This window comes from Sphaeramia orbicularis, chromosome 5 (genome assembly GCF_902148855.1).
Source record: "Sphaeramia orbicularis chromosome 5, fSphaOr1.1, whole genome shotgun sequence".
Lineage (NCBI taxonomy): Eukaryota > Metazoa > Chordata > Actinopteri > Kurtiformes > Apogonidae > Sphaeramia > Sphaeramia orbicularis.
The window spans coordinates 51,750,629-51,770,915 of record NC_043961.1 but is presented as its reverse complement, the minus strand read 5'-3'; the positions used below and the strand labels follow the sequence as shown (position 1 = coordinate 51,770,915).

The following is a 20,287-nucleotide window of genomic DNA, read 5'->3' as shown; positions in this document are numbered from 1 at the left end:
AATTATTGCCAAGTGTTGTCAAAATGCCTATGATGCACGGAGCCATAATTCAGAGCCATGTGACTGTCATTCACTGTTGTGTATTTTTCATCCTGTCTTTTACAGTTCTCAGGGACTCCTGCTGGTAAACACATCACCCTTTAACATTCCACAGGTTTGAGCAAATCTTTAGCCATGGGTCCCTTCAACATGGCTTTTACTCATCTTTACAAACATTAACAGTCATTCCGCATTAACTTTCAGGGGAATTAACTGGAAGTCCGCCCTCATTGAGACTCACCTCAACAGTCATGTAGTATATTTTTATTCAGTCACTAATACTACTTTGTTACACACCCAACTTCTAACTTATCTATCCAATTTTGCTGTAGCCGCCACTGTTTGCACTTACTTTTACAAATACTTTGAAATGATTTGAGTGTTGATGCATCACAGATTGTGTAATATGTGAGACATTATGACGGAAAATAAGATTACTAGTACCTGGAGTGAACAGGGCAGTTTGTACTGAACTATGTTGTACTCCCATATCTAAAAATGTTCTGACTGACGTGCAAATTCCCCCTTTTGTCACATTTTATTTAAGGTGTGTCCACAAGTATAAGTATGACCGTTTGACTGTGTTTGAGGTTCTTTTCTCTGTCTCAGATGGTCAACAACACTTGTATTTATCATTACAACAACACATCTGGTGCACAGCAGCAGCATCACTTTTTTATAATCCCTCAAGTCACGCCTGAGAGTGGTGTGTCCTTGATGGATTATTAACTAAACATTACTTATCTATATAGACTGCAGAATTCCTTCAGATTGCAAGAGAACAAAGTGAGATATCTCTCACTTCTTCCTTCAAAGAAACAACTGTACTGATACTGACTGGAGTCAATAGAGGACTAAACTTTTGGATTTCTTCTATTCTTTATTGAAAGTCTGAAGCAAAAGTTGAGAGGATTTGACATAAATGTGTTTCTAATAGGAAAAAAAAATTAACCTTTCCTACTTTTTTGCTTTTGAAATTTTTTACAATTTCCATTGAATCTAGACAAAGAAATCCTACATTGCTGACTTAACCATGGCTGGTACAGGTGGTCCAGTTGCCACATTCTCTGTGTGGGATTATGTGGTGTTTGCAGGAATAATTTTGGGGGCTGCTGGCATTGGCCTTTTCCAGGCCATCCGTGGTCGCAAGGAGACCTCAAGCGCTGAGTTCTTGTTGGGTGGACGGCAAATGACAGCTGTGCCTGTTGCCATGTCACTTACAGCCAGCTTCATGTCTGGGATCACAGTCATCGGCACACCTGCTGAGGCTTATCGTTTTGGAGCGGCCTTCTGGATCTTTGGCTTCGCCTACGCCATCATGTCTATAATCACTGCAGAGATTTTTGTCCCCCTTTTCTACAGACTGGGGATCACCAGTGCCTATGAGGTAAGGATAAGTCACAAACGGTTAATTATTATAAAGGTACAAAGGCTACAAAGGTGTAGTGGAAACCAGTGACAAAAAATGCATAGATCAACAGAAACACAGGATGTTAAAAAGTTAATATACGTTAATAATAATACGTTAATGACTGGATTCAAATGATGAATCATCAGAATGTAAATGTCAAGTGTCAGGTAAAATCAAAGTTTATGACAGACAGTCATGACAAATTATGTACTGACGAACTGTACATAAAACAGAACAATCACAAATAATAATTAGAATAATAATTATACTTACATGTTTCCCCTCTTAAGGTGGCCAGAAGTCTTAATAAGTAGAAATAAAAATGTGAATACATGTAATTGTTTGTGAGTGGATGTACACACTCAGTGTATGTGTGTGTCTGTTTCCATCTCTAGTACCTGGAGATGCGCTTCAGCCGGCCCATTCGGATAATTGGGACAACAATGTACATTGTGCAGACGGTAACTACAACGTGATTGAATTTCTTTGAGGGAATATTCAAACAGATCTACTTTTACCATAATTAAAAGACGTACAAAACCTGAAAGAATGGACTGAACAACATGACTACATTTAACAGCACCTGCTTTTTACTTGTTGATTTTATGTACAACTGATGGTTGATACTGATTCAAATACTCAGTATTAATGACAAGCTTCACCTGTTCCATTCAATTAACTAATGGTGTTAACTGTGTTTTTTTCCAGGCCCTGTACACAGGTTTAGTCATCTATGCTCCAGCTCTTGCACTAAATCAAAGTAAGTCTCTGCATTGATTATTTTGGTAATAATTATTGAAAAATGTGTTTTGTACATTCCTTAAATCCTTAAGGGCACAAACAGTATTTCATTCTGTGTAATTAATGGCCACATAATCTTACTCTCTACCTCTTATTTTGATTACAATTAAAATATTCTTCTTATTAGTCACTGGACTGAATCTGTGGGGTGTGCTCATCGCTACAGGAGCAGTGTGTATCGTCTACTGCACTTTGGTTAGTACTGTGCACTAATACATTCAATGTAAGGTCTGCACATTACACACCTGGTGTAAGCAAAACTATACTCAAACAGTTTAATCAGTTTAGGTCTCTCACCACTGTTTATAATAATAATAATAATAATAATAATAACAATAATAATAATAATAATAATAATAATAATTATTATTATTATTATTATTATTATTAGTAGTAGTAGTAGTAGTATTACTTACATACTTATATTACTTGTCTATCATTGTTATGACTAGTATTACTGTTATCACTTTATTATTATGTTTTTTCTGTGATCATTTAACTATATATATATGCATATAGTGCATACATTATAACATTATACCATCATATTCATTATCATTTACTACTTTGCAACTGGTTTCTACTAGTACTTTTATTCTGTGATTATTTAACTATATAAATACATATTGTGCATGCTATATTATATTATAATATTATAACATAATAAGCTAGTTATTATCATTATTATTATTACTACTTTGCCACTTTTTTCTACTAGTACTTTCCCATGTACAACTGCCATTTTTCACTACTGTTTTTTATAGTTAATGTATTGCTATTTTCTTGTGGTATTTCTAGTGTTTATATTTGGTGTTGTGCTGCTATTGGAATCTCAATTTCCTGAGGGCTCTGCCCAAAAGATCCATAATGTTTTTAATGTAATGTAATCTAATATCACCATATATCCATGAATCAGCTATGCATGATGGCATATATATAAATATTTAAAGATAAATGTAAAGTTTAACAATGAATGGATGAATAAATTAGATGCACTGGGAGCACTTTGTTAAAGTTCAATGCTAAATTAGCTGTTGTGTGTTTTCAGGGAGGTCTGAAAGCAGTCATCTGGACAGACGTGCTGCAGATGGTGATAATGCTGGCAGGTTTTGTGGCTGTTATTGCTAGAGGAGCAGTCCTACAGGGAGGCCTGGGGAAGATTTGGGAGGATGCTCGCAATGGAGGGCGCCTTGAGGCATTTGAGTAAGAATTTTGTTGTTTTTTTGCTTAATATATGAAGATTTGGGTGGCATTTCTTGAATCAGACCTATTAAAACTACCACAATTAAAGTCGCAACACAAATGATTAAACTGGATATTTCATACTGTGTAAATGGTGAAACAAAATGAACATGAAAATAAAGGATTAGTGAGCAAAAGCACTTGTTATAAGAAGTTTTAGTTAGAGGGAAGAAAAAAGTTAAGCCATCAACATACTGAAACATTGTCCTTTATATTATATACACCTGTAATGCAAGAAGGAGTAATACCGCAGATCATACCTCCCCACAGCTATCAGATTTTATAATAGTTCTAAATAACCCCACATATTGTAAATATGTATAATCTAAATCTAAATAAATAGCAGAGTTTCTTTTTTCTCCTTATATTTGTTGTTTCACAAGTGTGCACTTTCATCCTGTCTTCCTTTGCACTTTATTTTTGTGTTTACTGCTGTGTAAACTGTGTATTTCCCCATGGTGAGATTCATAAAGTCTTATCTTATCATTTACGTTACTCCTTTCCATTGCAGCTTTGACCCTGACCCCCTCAAGCGTCACACTTTCTGGACCATCACAATTGGTGGCAGCATAATGTGGGTGTCTATCTACTCTATCAATCAGTCCCAGGTGCAGCGCTACATCTCTTGTAAAACCTTAACACATGCCAAAATGTAAGTGCTCCTTCCTGCAGTGGCTGGATCTTGGCTCCAGACCAAGGATCATGCACTGACATGTCTTCTGCGCTCTTTCAGGTCATTGTACGTGAACATGGTTGGCTTGTGGGTAACTGTGAGCCTGGCTGTGTTTTCTGGCCTTACAATGTACTCCATTTACAAGAACTGTGACCCATTTACAAATGGTGATGTAACTACGTCTGACCAGGTAACCGCAGTTGCAACTGTCTTATTGCAGAACATCACACAGACGTCATATGTCTGTTACATTATGGCATAACAGGAAACAACTTTTTATGTTTGTAAACCAGTTGCTTCCCTATCTTGTGATGGATATTCTGGCAGCCTTTCCTGGAATCCCTGGATTGTTTGTGGCTGCTGCATATAGCGGGACTCTTAGGTGAGGCCGTAGATGATTAAGGAAACAGACACATTTACCTAAGAGTAATAAAATGAGCACTATGGAAAGATAAGGCAGTACCTAGTGCTTCCTGTCATTGTTCCCCTGCAAAAAATATATTTAAATCTGCAGTCATTTCATTTGTATACAATGCAAACTCTACCTTCTCCATGCAATCTAAAACATCAAATCTGCATATTTTCTGTAATCTATCAAGTAAATCCATCTGTTGACTAAGAGGCTACCTTTGCATACTTTCAGCACCGTGTCATCCAGCATTAACGCACTAGTCGCTGTCACAATGGAAGACTTCATTGTTCCTCTGTGGAAAAATCTCTCACCGAAGCAGGTTACTTGGCTAAATATGGGCCTGAGTAAGTTCTGTGCTGAAGAATTCATTTGACTGACATTTTATAACAGTAGACTATGTGTAATGAATGGTGACATAACTTTTCCTGCCACCGCATGTCTTCAAAGATACCGGGAGACACAAAGACATATGTAATCTTATCATGTTAGATACACTAGGTAGCATGTATAGGTTTACAACATATTGTTAACAGTTGTGAAAACAACAATAAAGATAAAAAATAAGCAGCCTATTCTGCAGAAAAACATTTGATTCTTCATTGCAGTAATCAAACGTACTGATCAAACAATCTGTCATTAGAATAAACTTTACATGTAAATTGGACATAATGTACAAGCCGTGATCAATTGCATAACCATCTCTAATATTTGTGCAAGAATTCCCTGAGGGGTAATACTAACCTACTTTACATGAACAGTGTAGCCCTAAAGGCAAATGGATGTGTAATCATTGCACCAGTCAGGTTTGTTACTGTACATGCACAATCATGTAGACCTCATGGATATTAAACACTTTTAGGAGATGAACAGTACTTTGTGGAAGAGAAACGATTCTATCCTTTACTTTATAGTGCATGCTAATTAGAAAAGTGCATTGAAGCCTTAAGTAAGTTTGTTAATATATCTGTGGCCAAACATTACTATAGTTGTAATTCAATAGGCCTTCTGATTTTACAAAAGGATATTTATAATAGGGTAATTTAAGATTTGTTTAATTATAATTATGTATTACTTTAATTTAATGTTTAATGCAATAACTTTCAGGTGTCTTCTTTGGTGGACTATGCATCGGCATGGCTGGAGTTGCTTCACTAATGGGAAGTGTTTTGCAGGTAACCTCCAACACCGGTCATTTATAACTCTATAGCACCACCATCAGATGGATATGAGGAAGTACAGCCCTAATACACGCATAAATGATTCTGTGGTCATGTAGATTTTAATTAATATATTTGGTAAAATATATTCAATACAATTGTGTCTTTGGTTTTGTGGCAATTATTTAATTAAATTTCCAAAAAAAAAAAAGTTTGAAATAAAATCTACTCATTGTAGTTAAAGAAAACATAAGCATTCTGTTTATTTAATTTCAAACAGAGAATATTGAGTGAATTCAAATCAATGTAATCAGGAAATTTTTAATTGAAAAGCACTTCCTGCCAACATGCTTTTTTTTTAATGCAGCAGGCTATCATCACATGACATTTGAAAAGAGTTCAGAATGCCCATCTTCTTCCTCATTGCTCATCTTGCACAATTCCTGTTTGGCTAAAGTGAGGGAACATTTTTTTTTCACTGGGCTATTATACTCTAAAGTGTGGCCCCGAGCCCTAAAAATAACTCAGGGCCTTAGTAAATATCACAATAATACAAAGGAATACTACCTTCATAAAATCTGTGAAAATCACTTAAGTTCTTATTTGAATTGGACGTACCAAAATAAGTACTTAAAAATCCAACAGTTAATTTTGTCCTATATTTACATCTATCATTTAAGTTCATTTCAAAAAAAGAAATGAGTATTTGCGTAACAAATTCTATTTTTAAGATATCCACTTATACTCATCAGTTTGAAGAACTTTAATTATTACTCATTCTAACTCAATAGTTTTCATCTCCAACAACAACTTAAAAAAGTGAGTAAGTTTGATTACATAGAATGTCATGATGTGCGTCATTTGCATATTGTGGTATGTTTGCAGCAGTGCATTGTTGTAATTGGGCATGTTGCTTGATTCTTTGTTGTTTTTCTGTGCAGGGGTTCAGCAGGGTTGTGTTGTTGATGTGAATTTGGGGTTAATGTGTGTATGGTAATGTTTATTGGCCTTTTTGTGTTTGTTTTCTTTTTTTGTTGAGTTGCACCATGAGTGAAAGGCATAGGCAGAACAATCCCTTAACAGTTCATCTACAAATGTTGTTTTACTGAATTCAATCAGTGAATCTAAATGATTTCACAGCTTTCAAATTTATTCAATAAATATTAGTGTAAACATATGTCTATGAGTAAATTGAGTAGAGCATAATTGAATTTCTCAGAGTGCAGCCATTCCTAAGAAAAAAGAATGTTTAGACCTAAATACTAGTGATGGGACTGTTGGTTCTTTGAAGGGAGCCGTTCAAACATACAGAAAAAATTGCACAAAACACAACAGTGATTAATCACTGCAATTACTTAAATACCTGAACTATAGTGCAATTCTCAGAACAAGAACAGTATGTTGGTAAACATACAGAAAAAATGCACAAAACACAAAAGTGATTTATCATTGCAATTACTTAAATACCTTAACAACAGTAGAACATTTTCCCTCAGAACAAGAACAATAAATGTGTGTAAACATATGGAAAAAATTGCACAAAACACAACAGTGATTGATCACTGTTATTAATTAAAAAAAACAACAACAAACGGCTCTTTCGACTCCAGCGACTCAGTTCCCATCGTTCACTTTCAAAGAGCCGTTAAAAAGATTTGATTCGTTTGTGAACATCACATCACTACTAATTAATTGCTTTGACTGAATTCAAATTAATGCACTGATCAATGTATACGATTATTGTTCAATTATATATCATTGAAATGTAAAATTAAAGAAAATTTTTATCAGTACTATTTACACATTAACTTTATCTTTTTCGTATCAAATCAATATTTTTGTTTAGGTTTTAATTAATTCCATTTTGTTTAGCATTCAAATATACTCATATTAAGTGGATAACTATTAAGGGATTCATTTATTTAACATTTAGTCAATACCAAACAGAGTGAAATTTAATTAATAATATTGCTTATAATGTGTTGCCTTAATTTTATTGAGTAGATAGGGGGTATCTTTTTTTTTTTCACAGTGTCACGGCCTTCTCTTTTCAGGCAGCTCTGTCCATATTTGGCATGATCAGTGGGCCTCTCCTGGGTCTTTACCTATTAGGCATGCTTTTCCGCACTACTAATTCAACAGTGAGTTTGTTTTTCGTACAATACCACAACCATGCCCTGATAATGTAATACCTGCTGGTAGTAGTTACACATATGGCAAATGTGGATTTCATTGTTTCCTTCACAGGGAGGACTTATTGGAATGATCATTGGTCTGGTGCTGACTTTGTGGGTGGGAATCGGAGCCCAGATTTACCCACCAACAGCAGAAAAGACAAATCCTCTTCCACTCAGCATTGAAAACTGCAACAGGACAATAAGCCAGAACTACACAACAGTGGCACCCTGGACAAGTCCAGTGACCCTGGCCACAGACCCTACGTGAGTCACAACACAGGCCATAATTGTACTGACTAAGCACATGCTGTTTTGGACTAACAGGTTAAGATGTTTTGGTTGGCAGGGTCAGACCAGCTCTTGCAGACTCCTGGTACTCTCTGTCCTACCTCTACTTCTGTCTCCTGGGCACAGTCAGCACAATAATATCAGGCCTGGTGATTAGCATGATCACAGGTGAGATATGTTTTCCTAAAACTCCACTTATACTGCAGAGCCTTCAAAAGTACAGTTTAATATTTGCTCTACTGTGAAACAGATGGGAATGTAGTACCTATTGCATATTGTATTTCAGGCGGATGCAAGCAAGAAAAGCTAAACTCTGATCTGTTTGTGAGAAAGAGCGACCTGATATGTTTCAGCAGCAAATCTGAGGTAAGGATCAACTTGTTTGACAGATGTTTGACCGCAAAAAATGATGCACTGCTTTACCAAGCTCGGCAAGATTTCCCAATATTTTACTCACTGTTCTTATCCCTCTACAGACGTCAACTACTAAAGAAAAGATCCCATCAGATTTTCATATGGGAATGGACAACGCAGGATTTACGGACTCTCCATCTGATGTCATTTGTAAAGAGAGTGAAAAAGCTACCAAACTGTAATGCAGCTCTATCAACAGATTATTCCTGTTTGGAAGTTTTGTGGATAATGATTATTTTATTATAATATATTATCATTACTATTATTTTATTATACATGCATTTTGTTTATATAAATGCACAAATAAAATCCAGTTGTTTTGTTGCCTAACCCTGTGATGCTGAAACCTGATTCACAAAAGAAATACCTAAGTTGAATATGTGACTGTTTGCTTATAATTTGTATAATATTTTTCTGTAAAAGCAGGTGATACTAGGTTCATGAAAGTAAAAGTAGACTTAAAGTGATTCTAATTCATTTTCTCAACCTAAGTTTATTTATGTTACACCCCAACTAGGGAGCTCTCGCATGCTTAACAAAGGTATGGAAAAGTCTTCAAACAGTTGATGGTCTAACAAAACCTTTGGCTTGAACCGACACTGTATTTTTCATAAAGCTGTAAAAAAAAAAAAAAAACACAAGGTCACCAGTCATTGTGCTGTTTGCATTTCCTATTTAGTAGTGATTTGGCAACGCGTTTATTTTTACTGCCCTTTGTTCTACTGTTTTGCTGATAGTACCTGTAACTCTTTTTTTTCTCTGTGATCATTTTACATTCCTGTTCATGTTGATACAGACAGGCTTACCTGAATATTACATTTTTTCCACAATGGGTACAGACGGTATACTTGTTTTGTTTTTATTGTCTGTTAAAAGGAAATTGTACACTCTTTTACTACCTGCCATTAAATATAATTGTTGAAAAATATGACATCTGAAGTTTAACAGTGCTAACAAAAAGTAGATAAATTTAAAACAGAGAAGCTGAGACACATGACCATTTATTGCATAGTTACTGTATCGGCTCAACTGTAAATTCTATTTGATCTGAGGGAGAGACGCAAAGACAGAGAGTGAGCTTTGCTCTCGGTAATAACCGTGGCCCTTGTTTCCTTGGAAACATACAATGGAGGAAGTTTACAAAGCAGTGACCTGCCCACTTTTATCTGCCACTATGCCAGGAACACAGCGCTGTAGCTAGTTTCGAGTGTGTAAGGAGTTGAAAGTCAGCGGTGACATGAGCACTAAGTCACAGCTGGGGGGGTGAACCTGCTACGCTCAGTCATTCTGTCAAATCAAGGTGAGCTGGATTTTTAAAATCATTCTACAGCAGCTTTAGACTTTATTATGGTTTTGGTAGTTTTCTGTTGCAAATGTGTCCCTGTGATCTTGTATTGCCTATGACCCATTTTACAAGGGCATCATGTTTAAGGTGTTACTGTCACGACTAACTTTATCACAAATTAAACAGAAAGCAGGCTTTAGGCCTTAGTTCTACAGGAGACAAAGACAGATTTATTTTCCTGCACAGCATGTTGTGGTTGTTTTTGATCTACTGTTTTCTTTTACTCAGACAGGACTTCATGGATACCATCTTTTTCACATTGTCTTGTTGGCTTCTAGCCCTTTCATTTGCTGTGTCACCAACGGAAAAACCAACAACCCAAGGCTTAACCGAGACAAACACCATTACAGACGTGTCATCTAACTCTTCTGTACCTGTAACTGTTATTACAACACCGACTAAAGATACAACTACATTAACCAGCACAAGTGACAGTCACACATTCACCAAAAACACATCAACCACAGCTAAGACAACAGAACATTTAGAGCCGTTTCAATCAACAACCACTGAGTCTTCTATCACAAATAGCTCATCAGTGACAGCAACAGAGACAGAGACACCTGGCACACAAACCTCACCGCTTACTTTGCTGACCACACCCACAGCCCTCACCACAACAGGTTATATAAGTTCATCCGATACTACAGTTATTACAACTGTAAATTCATCCACTATCAACATAACCTCACAGTCAGTGCACACAACTACACATGGTAAGTGTCATACTCCTATTTGGAAATGTTAAAGAACAATTGTTGTAAATTGTAAATTGATGAGGACTAATTTCTAGTTTTTTGATGTGCTACTAGGTTTGGGACTTAACACTGCAGAGAGGAGTTTGACTATTGTCTTCTGTTCTATCCTGGGAGTGTGTGTTGTGGTACTGGTTTTGTTCATGTTTCACAGATGCAAACACAAACTCCAGTACATGCATCAACCTCTGAATAATACAGACAGCACTGGTGGTACGTACCTCACCTTTATTTATATCACCTCTCCAAACTTACTGATTTATTATAAGAAGTCAAAAAAAGTGTTTAATTTTCAACAGGTGCTTTCACAACAGATGATGATACGCTTGTGATTTCTGGCGGACTTTATGACGGCCATCCAATCTACGACAATGTACCGACACCGAGAACGGACGAGTCCCAGTTCCGCCTGGAGTTCCTCCATTAAGACTGTTGAAGTGTTAAATATCATGTTCCACTCTTATCATTGTATTCACACAATTAATTTTAGGCCAAAAACTAAAAACCTGTGAAATTCCAATTTTATGTGGCAGCCTAATGTAAACTGAGGAAAAGATGACGGGCAAAAATGGTGCAGGACTCGAACATTTCTTTTACTGTTAAAACTGTCAATACACAAACACAAAAATACATGACATATATCGGGATAGTAACAGGATAGTAACATAGAACCCTTCCCGCACTAAAACTGTAAATTTGAGCTGAATTAATTCAATTTCATGTAAACAACAGTAAAGATAAATTACTCCACAAAACACCACCACAATAAGGAACAAATTTTTTTTTAGTTTTTCGAAGCTTACAAACAAATCTTCTAAATGAAAACAATGCCTAAAATGCCTCTTGTTGGCAGTGTATGGCAAATATGCATGTTGAATGAATTTGCTTTCTACTATCATGTCTATGTTCCATCTAAAATTTCTATCTATGCCCAAGAGGTCATTAACTTTACTAAATCGGAACAAGAACACTGTTTACTGCTCTACTGTAGTTATTACTGATCTGACCTTGAACTGAAGGCAAAGATTAGGCAAAGATTTTTTCCCGAGTCTTCTTTTTTTTGTCACAGCCGGTCACAGCAGTCCAACCAGCATCTCTCATCCTTTTCATTGCAGCTTGCTTCAAGGATTTTCCTGGTGATCTATGAGTGATAGGACTCTGGATCTGGAAAGATGTTAATCTACACTTTGTAACGTGAAGTGATTTTTATGCTGAAAATGCATAAACATGTTTTCAAAGAGCATTACACAACTAAGCTCAAGTTACCTTTAAAAATGGATTGACTTTGCAGTGTGTATTCAGAAAGCTGGGTACTTTTGTGTTTGTAAAGGTCTGTCAAGAAACAAATAACTTATTATTTTATTTTGTGCAAATGGTTCACATTTGGAAATTAGTCTGAAATAAAAATTACTCACCAATATATCACTTTGATCAGAACTGTCAGAACTGGGGTCAAACACAGCGGTGCTTTTCCCCAAGCTTGCACTTTTGTCACCAGATGGAGGCGTCCGAATTCTGTACACCTGTACAAAAGTAAAGTAAATGTCAGTAAACATCATGAAAATTTAATTAAGACTGGGAGATGTCTGAATAAAATCATACTTTACTTTTATCTTTGGTGTTGGAACAGCCCTGTTTGTAACCCTTTTTGCGGTTTTCTCATCTTCCTGCTGGACTTCCTGTATCAGAGGGTTCATACATTATCAGTATGAATTATGAATGCTACAATAATAGAAAAACATCAAATAAACTTTTTGTATAAATAATGAAATACCGTGGTCTTTGGTGTTGTTCCATATGTTCTGACAGATCCAGTGTCAGCCTCCTAAATCAAAGAAAGCGCAAACATTTTATTCAAGTATTCAATAATTAGTCATAGATGCAAGTACAGAAGCAAAAACCAAATTTGATGTTTGACAACACTGAATGTATCTCATTTAATAACAGCCTGGAAAGATTTCTTCAGTTCAATTTTCAACACCTAATCAGAGTGACACCCCCCCATTTCCATATTAATGCAGACACTCCAATAAAACATATTGTTGTACACGTTTGGAAAATGCAAATCAAAACAGACGGCAGTGATATTAAAATGTACAACAAATTTCGTGTTTTGCCTAGTCAGCTTCATTTCAGAAATTTACATTAATTGCAGACAGACTGAAACATATTCAGGAAGTTAAAACAGGGGCACAGTTTGGCTAATACTGATTACAACTGGTACAAAAACACCATTCAAGAAATGTTTGAAATATCCAAATCCCATTCTATTGTTCTTTAAAGAACACTGTACCTTAAAAAAACCCTGAGAATTCTGTCATGTTTTGGAGACAAAAGGGCAATCCTCGGCCCATCCTAGCTCCTAAAGGACCAGATCTTGCCTGAATCTCAAGGCGATGAATACTTTTTATAGGCACTCTTAAGTTATTATCCCTACTGAAAAGTCTAACAGATAAGTTATTACATAATACAGACCATATCTTTATGGATCCATAATAAAAGTCGACTTCAGATGAACATATTTCTAATTTGTCATAATGGGTCTAAATAAAACTGACTTGATTGGAGCATGAAAATGATCTGCTTAGAAAACTAACTAATCACCAATAACCAGTAATATATGACACTATTTACTTGAGTTACCATACCATTACCACAAGTTTAAGTAAAACAAACTCACAGTCTTGTTCATAATTGCAGCACTCCAATCATCGTCAGTGTAAGGGGGAGTCTTCCTAGTCTTGGAGATGTCAGACTTATAGCTCTTTGAAGAGGTTTGGTTTTGAGTCAGTGGTGACTAGAATTTAAAAAAAAAATATGTACATTAAAATTTCTAAAGAATCACAAACATCTGTATTTTCTTGCGTGTTTACATATTTGTACCTTGTTCTTTGCTGCTGACAGCTGACCAATTTTCATGTATGACTCTTTTTCCTTTAAATGAGTGAGCTCCTTCTGTAGCTTTTCCTAATCACAATAAAAAGTATTTCTGTCAGAACAAAAAGCTTCTGAAAATACTGTATGGAAAATATTTCTGTAAAAAGCCTGATAAACTGTAACCAATGTAAACTAATGAACCTTTTCTGTTATTTCTGCGCTCAGCTGTTTCTTCAGACAATCATTTTCTGTCTCATGCTTCAAGAGCTCCAACTCCTGTCAATATTAAAACAATGTTATTATCAAATTGTTTTTAGGTATTAATACATTGAAAGTTTGTATGTTTCTTGACCATACCAATGACTTCCCATGGGCAACAGCCTCCATCTCTTTTCTCTTGTACTCATCAAGCTGTGCATCCTTTTCTTCGACCATCCTGTCATATTGGCTCTAGTAACGGCAAAGTTGAGTTGCTTCTAATGCAATAAGCACTTGGATGTTCAAGACAGGTTTTCTAGACAGCAAAACAAAACTACTGTACCTTATTTTTTTCCATCAGAGTGACCATGTCTGTTATTTTATACTGGCACTTGATTTCTGAGTCTTCCTTGTTCTTGATGGCCTCTGTTGCTGTCAGTCTGAGCTTTTGCACCTGTAGGACAGTGTTTTATGTCTTCATAGTTGTGAGGTGTACAGCACATATTTGATAAAAAAAAAAACAAAAAAAACAAAAAACAAAAAAAAGATCAAGTATCACCTCATTCTCAAGCTCTGCTGCAAAAGCTGATTTGGACTCAAGTTCCTTCCATAGTTTCTGATGATCTTCCTCATTTAGTCTTTTAAGATTCTGGGTTTGCTCATGGAGACTGTTGATCTGGAGAAAAAACACATCTGCATTAAACAATTTATACAAGTAGTTTGAAATGTTAAATACTAAAATGTTTCAACACAAATTCTAAGAACTGGGAGGGAAACACAGCCATACCTCATTTTGCTGTTGATGGGAATTTGCGATCTCCTTTGCAATTTGTTTTTTGAGTATTTTATTCTGAAATGAGAAACATTAGCTTGAAAAGTATAATACCGTCTACCATATTGTATTACAATAGTCTAAATGTCATTACAAACCTCTTTCTGATATTCCTCTTTACTTTTAAGTTTCGTTTCAAGCTTTTTCTTGAGATTACACAACTGAAACCCAAACAATTCCTCATTAGTTCCAGCAAATAAATAACTTATTGACTGAATGAATGTATATTGGTGTTTAGTCTAACAGTTGTTATAATGTGCCACCTTTGTCTCCACAGCTTTGATCCGCTTTTCTTTTTTTGTCATTTCGTTCTGCAAATGCTCCCACTGCACAAAAGTACAAAACATTTATCAACGTTTTATGGAAGAACAGCATGTTTGTTTGTTTTTTAAACTGGTATTACCAGTAACTGCAACAGTATCCTTACATTATCTTCCATTTTCATCTGCAAGGTCTCTATTTCTTGGTATTTCCCATGGATTATTGCTTTAAAAGTGTTAGCTTCCTCTCTGTTTAACAGTCAAAAACAATCTTAAGTCTCAAAAAATGAAACATATATTTAAAAAAAAAAACATCTCTGAAATATAAACTAACCGTAATTGTTGGTTTTCTTCTCCTAGTCTTTCAATTTCTTTTGTGAGCTTCGCTGCTTTTTCTTCACTCACCTGAGCAAGTTTTAGAATTTGTCAATAATGGGATAAGAGACAAAATAAAATGATAAATATATAACTGTTGTATTGTATTAATGAAAACAGTTTATCATCTTAGATTGAGTAGTCCAGACCTTCATGTTTGCCTCAAGAGCCTTTGCATTGAAGGATCCACTGTCAAACTGCTGTTGAATAGCATTCTTTACAGAGTGGAGTTCATTAAAGCTGGACAAAAGCTCTTCATATTTTGATCTTAAAACATGTAAACATTAAAAAATTAAGAATGACATAGTTAAACACACTTTGTGTGTCTGTAGAGTATAAGAACTCACTTATGGTGTTTGATGTCTTTCCTCAGTTGTTCTGTCTCAAAAGTCTTTTCCTCATTTTGCTTTTTTTCATTAAAGAATTGTTCATTGAGCTCTTGCATTTTGACCTGATGGTAGCATAAATACACAAACAAAAGAGGCACTGAAATTGACAGACATTATGACTAAATTTAACATTCAAAAAACATTTTAGGGTAAGTAAAACATGAAAAATGGTTTAATAACCTCAGTCATGGTAAGCTTGGCTTTGAAATCTTCCTGCAGCTTTATAGCATCTTCATAAGCCTTCTTTAGTAGGTCATTTTCAAGAAAGATCATGTTTACTTTTTTCTATCGATAAAAAATACAAGAATAAAATAAATAAATTCCATCAGTGCCTTTTAAACTGAATCAACTGAATCATTCAAAGACAAAATATCTATCTGAATCACCTGAAGTTCCTGGGTTTCCTCAGTTTTCTTTGAAAGCCCTGCTCTTAGTTCCTCTACTCTGCCATTCATGGACTGAACAGACTTGGATTTTATGTCCTAATAAAAAAATTTATTGCAAATATCATCATCTGTCTTGTATGTCATTAGGACATTGAAAAAAAATCAAATATTATTTTTTATTAAAACTCAAATGTACACTTTACCAATTGTTCTTCTAGAGTTTTGATCTGCTCTTCTTTTCTTGCACTCTGCTCTATAGTTTCTCCTGTTACGGAACATACAATATAATTATGACAAAGCATCAGAAACATGCCCTTATTCATATAGTGTGCAGCAGTACTTACCGAAAAGTTTGTTTCTCCTTTCAAGTTCTATATTATTTTTGACAAGTTCGTCCTCAAATTCTTTGGCCCTTAAAATGAACATTTCAGGACATGTTACAATAAAACACGTTTCAGTTTGTTGTGAAAATTCTGTGTGTTTTCAGAAGTTATTATTATTATACACTGTAAAATCATATAGCTACCCTGACATGCATACATTAGTTAACTTTACTAGGTTATCAACAAAATGCACTTGTGACTAGTATTTATGAAGTAACAGTTACTTGCATGGTGAAAAATGCAAAATACTTAGTGTGTAGAGTGAAGATTACTTTAGAGTTAAGCTCACTCACAACAATAAGTAGCCAAGACAATCTCACTCCCACTGCGCATTCAAAGAAGAAGTGAACATGTGCAGTAGCAACATTCAGTCTCTCCCACTCAGTCTAGACCTTGCCCTGCCCTTTCCTTAACCCTAAGTCTTGGGCTTATGGGCATCATTTAGTCTATGATCGGATCTACCCTTAACTTTAACCCTAAACCAAGGATTAAAGCACCAGTGTAATCTAGATATGTTAGAGAATAATCAAGACAAACACTTAATAAGGATTCCGACACCAGAATGAGCAAGGTCACATTGACTCATGATATTTCAAAATGGCCGCTTCAAGAACATGTGTTCTGGCTGATTATGCCTTCAACCACGCTGGTGGAAGAGTTTAAACACACCTGTGGAACCTGATTGCTCTGGGAAACTTAAAGTAAGAAACTGTGACTTGAAGGGAAGGGTTGAGAATTTCTAAGGATCTAAGAACAGGACTATAGGTGGTTTGTGGTGTATACAATAAAGGTAGAGTTAGTGAGCTGGGGACTCTGGAAGGGTCAGAAAAGCAGTGGAAATGTGGCTAGCTCTGACCTTTCAGAGCTCAAAGGGGCTGGGAAGGTAACTTTTAGTAGCTGGTCCCATTTGCCCCTAAATATAACTTAGAAATGCTAAACTAGTCTAACTTAGACAAGTGTGTTATATGGACTACACACAGAGTAAATTTCACATGCAATGAGTTATTAGATTAAAATAGTAATTCTGAGTAGTCTTTACTAAGTTGAGAGTACATCTAAAGTAAGTTATCAAGTACACTCTACTTGATTGTTTTAGTTTCTTAAACTCATTTATAAGTGTACTCTACGAAGGAAGTACTAGTTAGTACAATTTAAAATGCCTAGTTCTCTTAACTTGTTTTTTAAATTGCAATCGGTTTGCATACTTTTTTTAAGTAATGATAACTAATTGGATTTTACAGTGTACCTCTGAATCTCTGCAGCTAATGATTTCTGTAGCTCCTTGGTGGTTCTCTGCATCTGCTCCAACTCCACTGCTTGTTGATTTTTTATTCTCTTAAATTCTTGTAAGCTTAAGTCTTTGCTTTGGATAATTTGTACATATTCTTCTTTATTTTGTGCCAGAAGTGCAGCAACAGCTTCCTGATTTCTCTGTAAAGTAAAGGTAAACTTTACTCCAAACACACTGTGGGTATCTGTGTAAATCCAGCAAATATATTGACACACTTACCTCACTCTCTTTACATTGCTGTTCTGCATTTTGCAGTTTTTGAATAAGAGATTCATTTTCAGCATTTGACCTCTGAAGATGTTCATATTGTTGTTCTGTTAAGATAATGTACATTTATTGTTTAGGATATTTATGTCTATGTATTGTTTTAGTATCCTTTTCTATCTTTCAAATTACCAACCGTAGTAAGACACAAAAAATACCCCACATTGTATTATCTAACATTCTATGTTACAGATCTTGAAATATAATTAGAATCTTACTCATGCCATCTTCAAGTGTTTTGAAGTGCTCTTTGGTTTGATGGAGGTCAGATAACATCTTCTGTATTTCATTTTCCTTAGCTCTCAGTGTTGTTTGAAGTACTTCAACCTGTGGATTCAGTCTCAATGTTTAAACTAAAAAAGTTTCCAAATTTATAGCTTAATATAAGTTTCCCAAGTAAACTGATTACCCTTACTAACCTCTTCCTCTTTCATGGTGTATTCTTGGTGATATTTCTCTTTTAGATCTTCAAATTGCAACTGTAATCCTTCTTTGACTGGAAAAATAAATAAAGAACATTTTATTTTCTTTCTTCGTATACACATTCTTTTGCTTGACAATTAATACTTCAACCTTTTATCTTAATGTTTCTTAGGACAGATATATCTTTAGAAGCAAAACTACTGTGGTGAAATCACAATAATCATATAAAGAATGCACTACCTTTATGCACTTCATGTTGGTCACTTTCTGCTTTAATACGTAGGCTTTCAAATGCTTCAATGAGTTTCTAAGATGAAAAGGCATATATTGTATCCCATTGTGTGTATACATTCTGCACAACATAATATTAAACCACAAAATGACGCAGAGATAAGTATATTAACCTGGATACTCTCGTTATTTTCCATAAAGAGATGATGAGTTTCCTCTCTTTCACATTCAACTAGAAAATGTAAAAAAAAAAAGTATATATATATACAGCAATTCATTTGAATTATATTCCATGAAAATGTGGATTGAGACTTCATATAAGCAAAAAGATTTTACTTACATAAATGCATCTTCTCAGCTGACCGCTCAAAGGTGTCTTTAAGAATATTGCACAAATTCTGTATTGCATTGTTTCTGTATTAAAAATTTAGCAAAAAGATTAATATTTACTAATAATGTTGTGCTCTTTAACATACTCTGAGACGGTTCATTTACTATAGTGTATTGAAAGACAAATAAAGCAAAGAAAGTCCATACTTGTTTATCAGATCTTCGTTTTCACTGATCTGTTCTTCCAGTTTTATGCTTAGGCTTTCATTCCCAAACTGCAAAGAAATAAAAAGCAAACAGTGACTAAACCAATGCTGATTCAGTACATGCTTGAGTACCCCTTTCCCCTGTTATAAATAATCTCATTAATGTGTCTCTAATACACAGACAGAAAATCTGTAACTGGAGCAAGTACCTGCAATTCTTGAATGGCTTTGCGTTGAGTTTCAATTGTTCTTTTGTTTTCTTGAAGTTTCCTTTCCTTCTGCACAGTGTCAGAGTCCACTTTGACTTTCCAACACTTTATTTTCTCAACTTCATCAAACAGCTTGGAATAAAGCTGCCCGGGCTTGCATTTTTATAGGGAATATTCACAATCACAAGAAATAAATTTACACACATGAGAACAGACATGTAGCAAAGTCTACCCTGTCATCTAAAAAGAAAAAAAAAAAATCTACCTCATCTTTTTCCATTGGCGGCACGACTTTCATCTTAGGACAATCTTCATAAAAGAGAAATAAAATGTAATGAATCTGTCTTTACCACTTTTTTTTTGGATTGAAATTACTGTAACCAGTGTACAACAGTAGTTAAATACCTTGTCTGTTTGGTTTGGTGGCTGGTGTAACAATGCTCTTGGTGGACAGAGGCATAGTTTTCTCTTGGTCAAAATATTTACTGTATGTCTAGGGAAAAACAAACACATTTTGTAAATTAATTAGGCTTAATCATCATGGGCATTTGCTAATGGTTAGGCTACATCTACCTGTAGCTAATACAGCTTTCATACGCACAATTATGCTAACTTACTCTAAAATGGCCTGTTCGTTGTTATATTTAATGCACTGTGTGACAGTAAAAAAACAATAATTGCTTCATTTACTCACCTTGTGCACTGAATTAATGACTTCTTCACAATTCTCAGTTATTCCTCGAGGTCTAACAGCAGACACTTGTCCAGTATTGACCCTGGGAGGCACTAACAGTTTGAAGCTGAACCCACGGTCTCTCTCCATACTGAAACAACAGCAGCTAATGTCATCAATGATATCAACAACGAGAAAGTAAGTGTTATAATATTACAGTCAACGACAGAAAACTTTCAGCAGGTT

General features: G+C 35.2%; 3 protein-coding genes across 4 annotated transcripts; 2 read left to right on the top strand and 1 right to left on the bottom strand.

Annotated features, from left to right (window-relative positions):
• Positions 1-1,072: 1,072 nt before the first annotated feature.
• Positions 1,073-9,511, top strand: slc5a8l (solute carrier family 5 member 8, like). Its single transcript, XM_030134716.1, has 15 exons — positions 1,073-1,426; positions 1,846-1,911; positions 2,159-2,210; positions 2,379-2,446; positions 3,300-3,454; positions 4,005-4,145; positions 4,227-4,356; positions 4,460-4,548; positions 4,810-4,922; positions 5,683-5,750; positions 7,790-7,876; positions 7,983-8,176; positions 8,259-8,368; positions 8,487-8,566; positions 8,677-9,511. The coding sequence occupies exons 1-15, from the start codon at positions 1,073-1,075 to the stop codon at positions 8,794-8,796; spliced, it is 1,827 nt and encodes a 608-aa protein (XP_029990576.1). The 3' UTR covers positions 8,797-9,511.
• Positions 9,512-9,792: 281 nt separating this feature from the next.
• Positions 9,793-12,450, top strand: LOC115418975 (agglutinin-like protein 5). Of its 2 annotated transcripts, none has more exons than XM_030133541.1 (4): positions 9,793-9,914; positions 10,188-10,675; positions 10,772-10,927; positions 11,014-12,450. In XM_030133541.1, the coding sequence occupies exons 2-4, from the start codon at positions 10,198-10,200 to the stop codon at positions 11,139-11,141; spliced, it is 762 nt and encodes a 253-aa protein (XP_029989401.1). In that variant the 5' UTR covers positions 9,793-9,914; positions 10,188-10,197; the 3' UTR covers positions 11,142-12,450. The 2 variants fall into 2 exon arrangements, with proteins under 2 accessions (XP_029989401.1, XP_029989402.1); XM_030133542.1 differs by having other exon boundaries at positions 9,799-9,914; positions 10,192-10,675.
• Positions 11,739-20,191, bottom strand: sycp1 (synaptonemal complex protein 1). The gene is made up of 30 exons (XM_030135021.1): positions 20,110-20,191; positions 19,774-19,863; positions 19,633-19,677; positions 19,369-19,532; positions 19,161-19,228; positions 18,964-19,037; positions 18,797-18,855; positions 18,633-18,699; positions 18,389-18,465; positions 18,188-18,296; positions 17,925-18,019; positions 17,661-17,845; positions 16,376-16,443; positions 16,235-16,296; positions 16,032-16,127; positions 15,604-15,707; positions 15,406-15,523; positions 15,216-15,286; positions 15,049-15,130; positions 14,885-14,947; positions 14,720-14,782; positions 14,577-14,639; positions 14,349-14,465; positions 14,133-14,243; positions 13,949-14,041; positions 13,793-13,867; positions 13,598-13,681; positions 13,395-13,511; positions 12,130-12,237; positions 11,739-11,878 (listed from the first exon to the last, which is right to left on the bottom strand). The coding sequence occupies exons 1-30, from the start codon at positions 20,189-20,191 to the stop codon at positions 11,741-11,743; spliced, it is 2,748 nt and encodes a 915-aa protein (XP_029990881.1). The 3' UTR covers positions 11,739-11,740.
• Between the last annotated feature and the right edge of the window lie 96 nt (positions 20,192-20,287).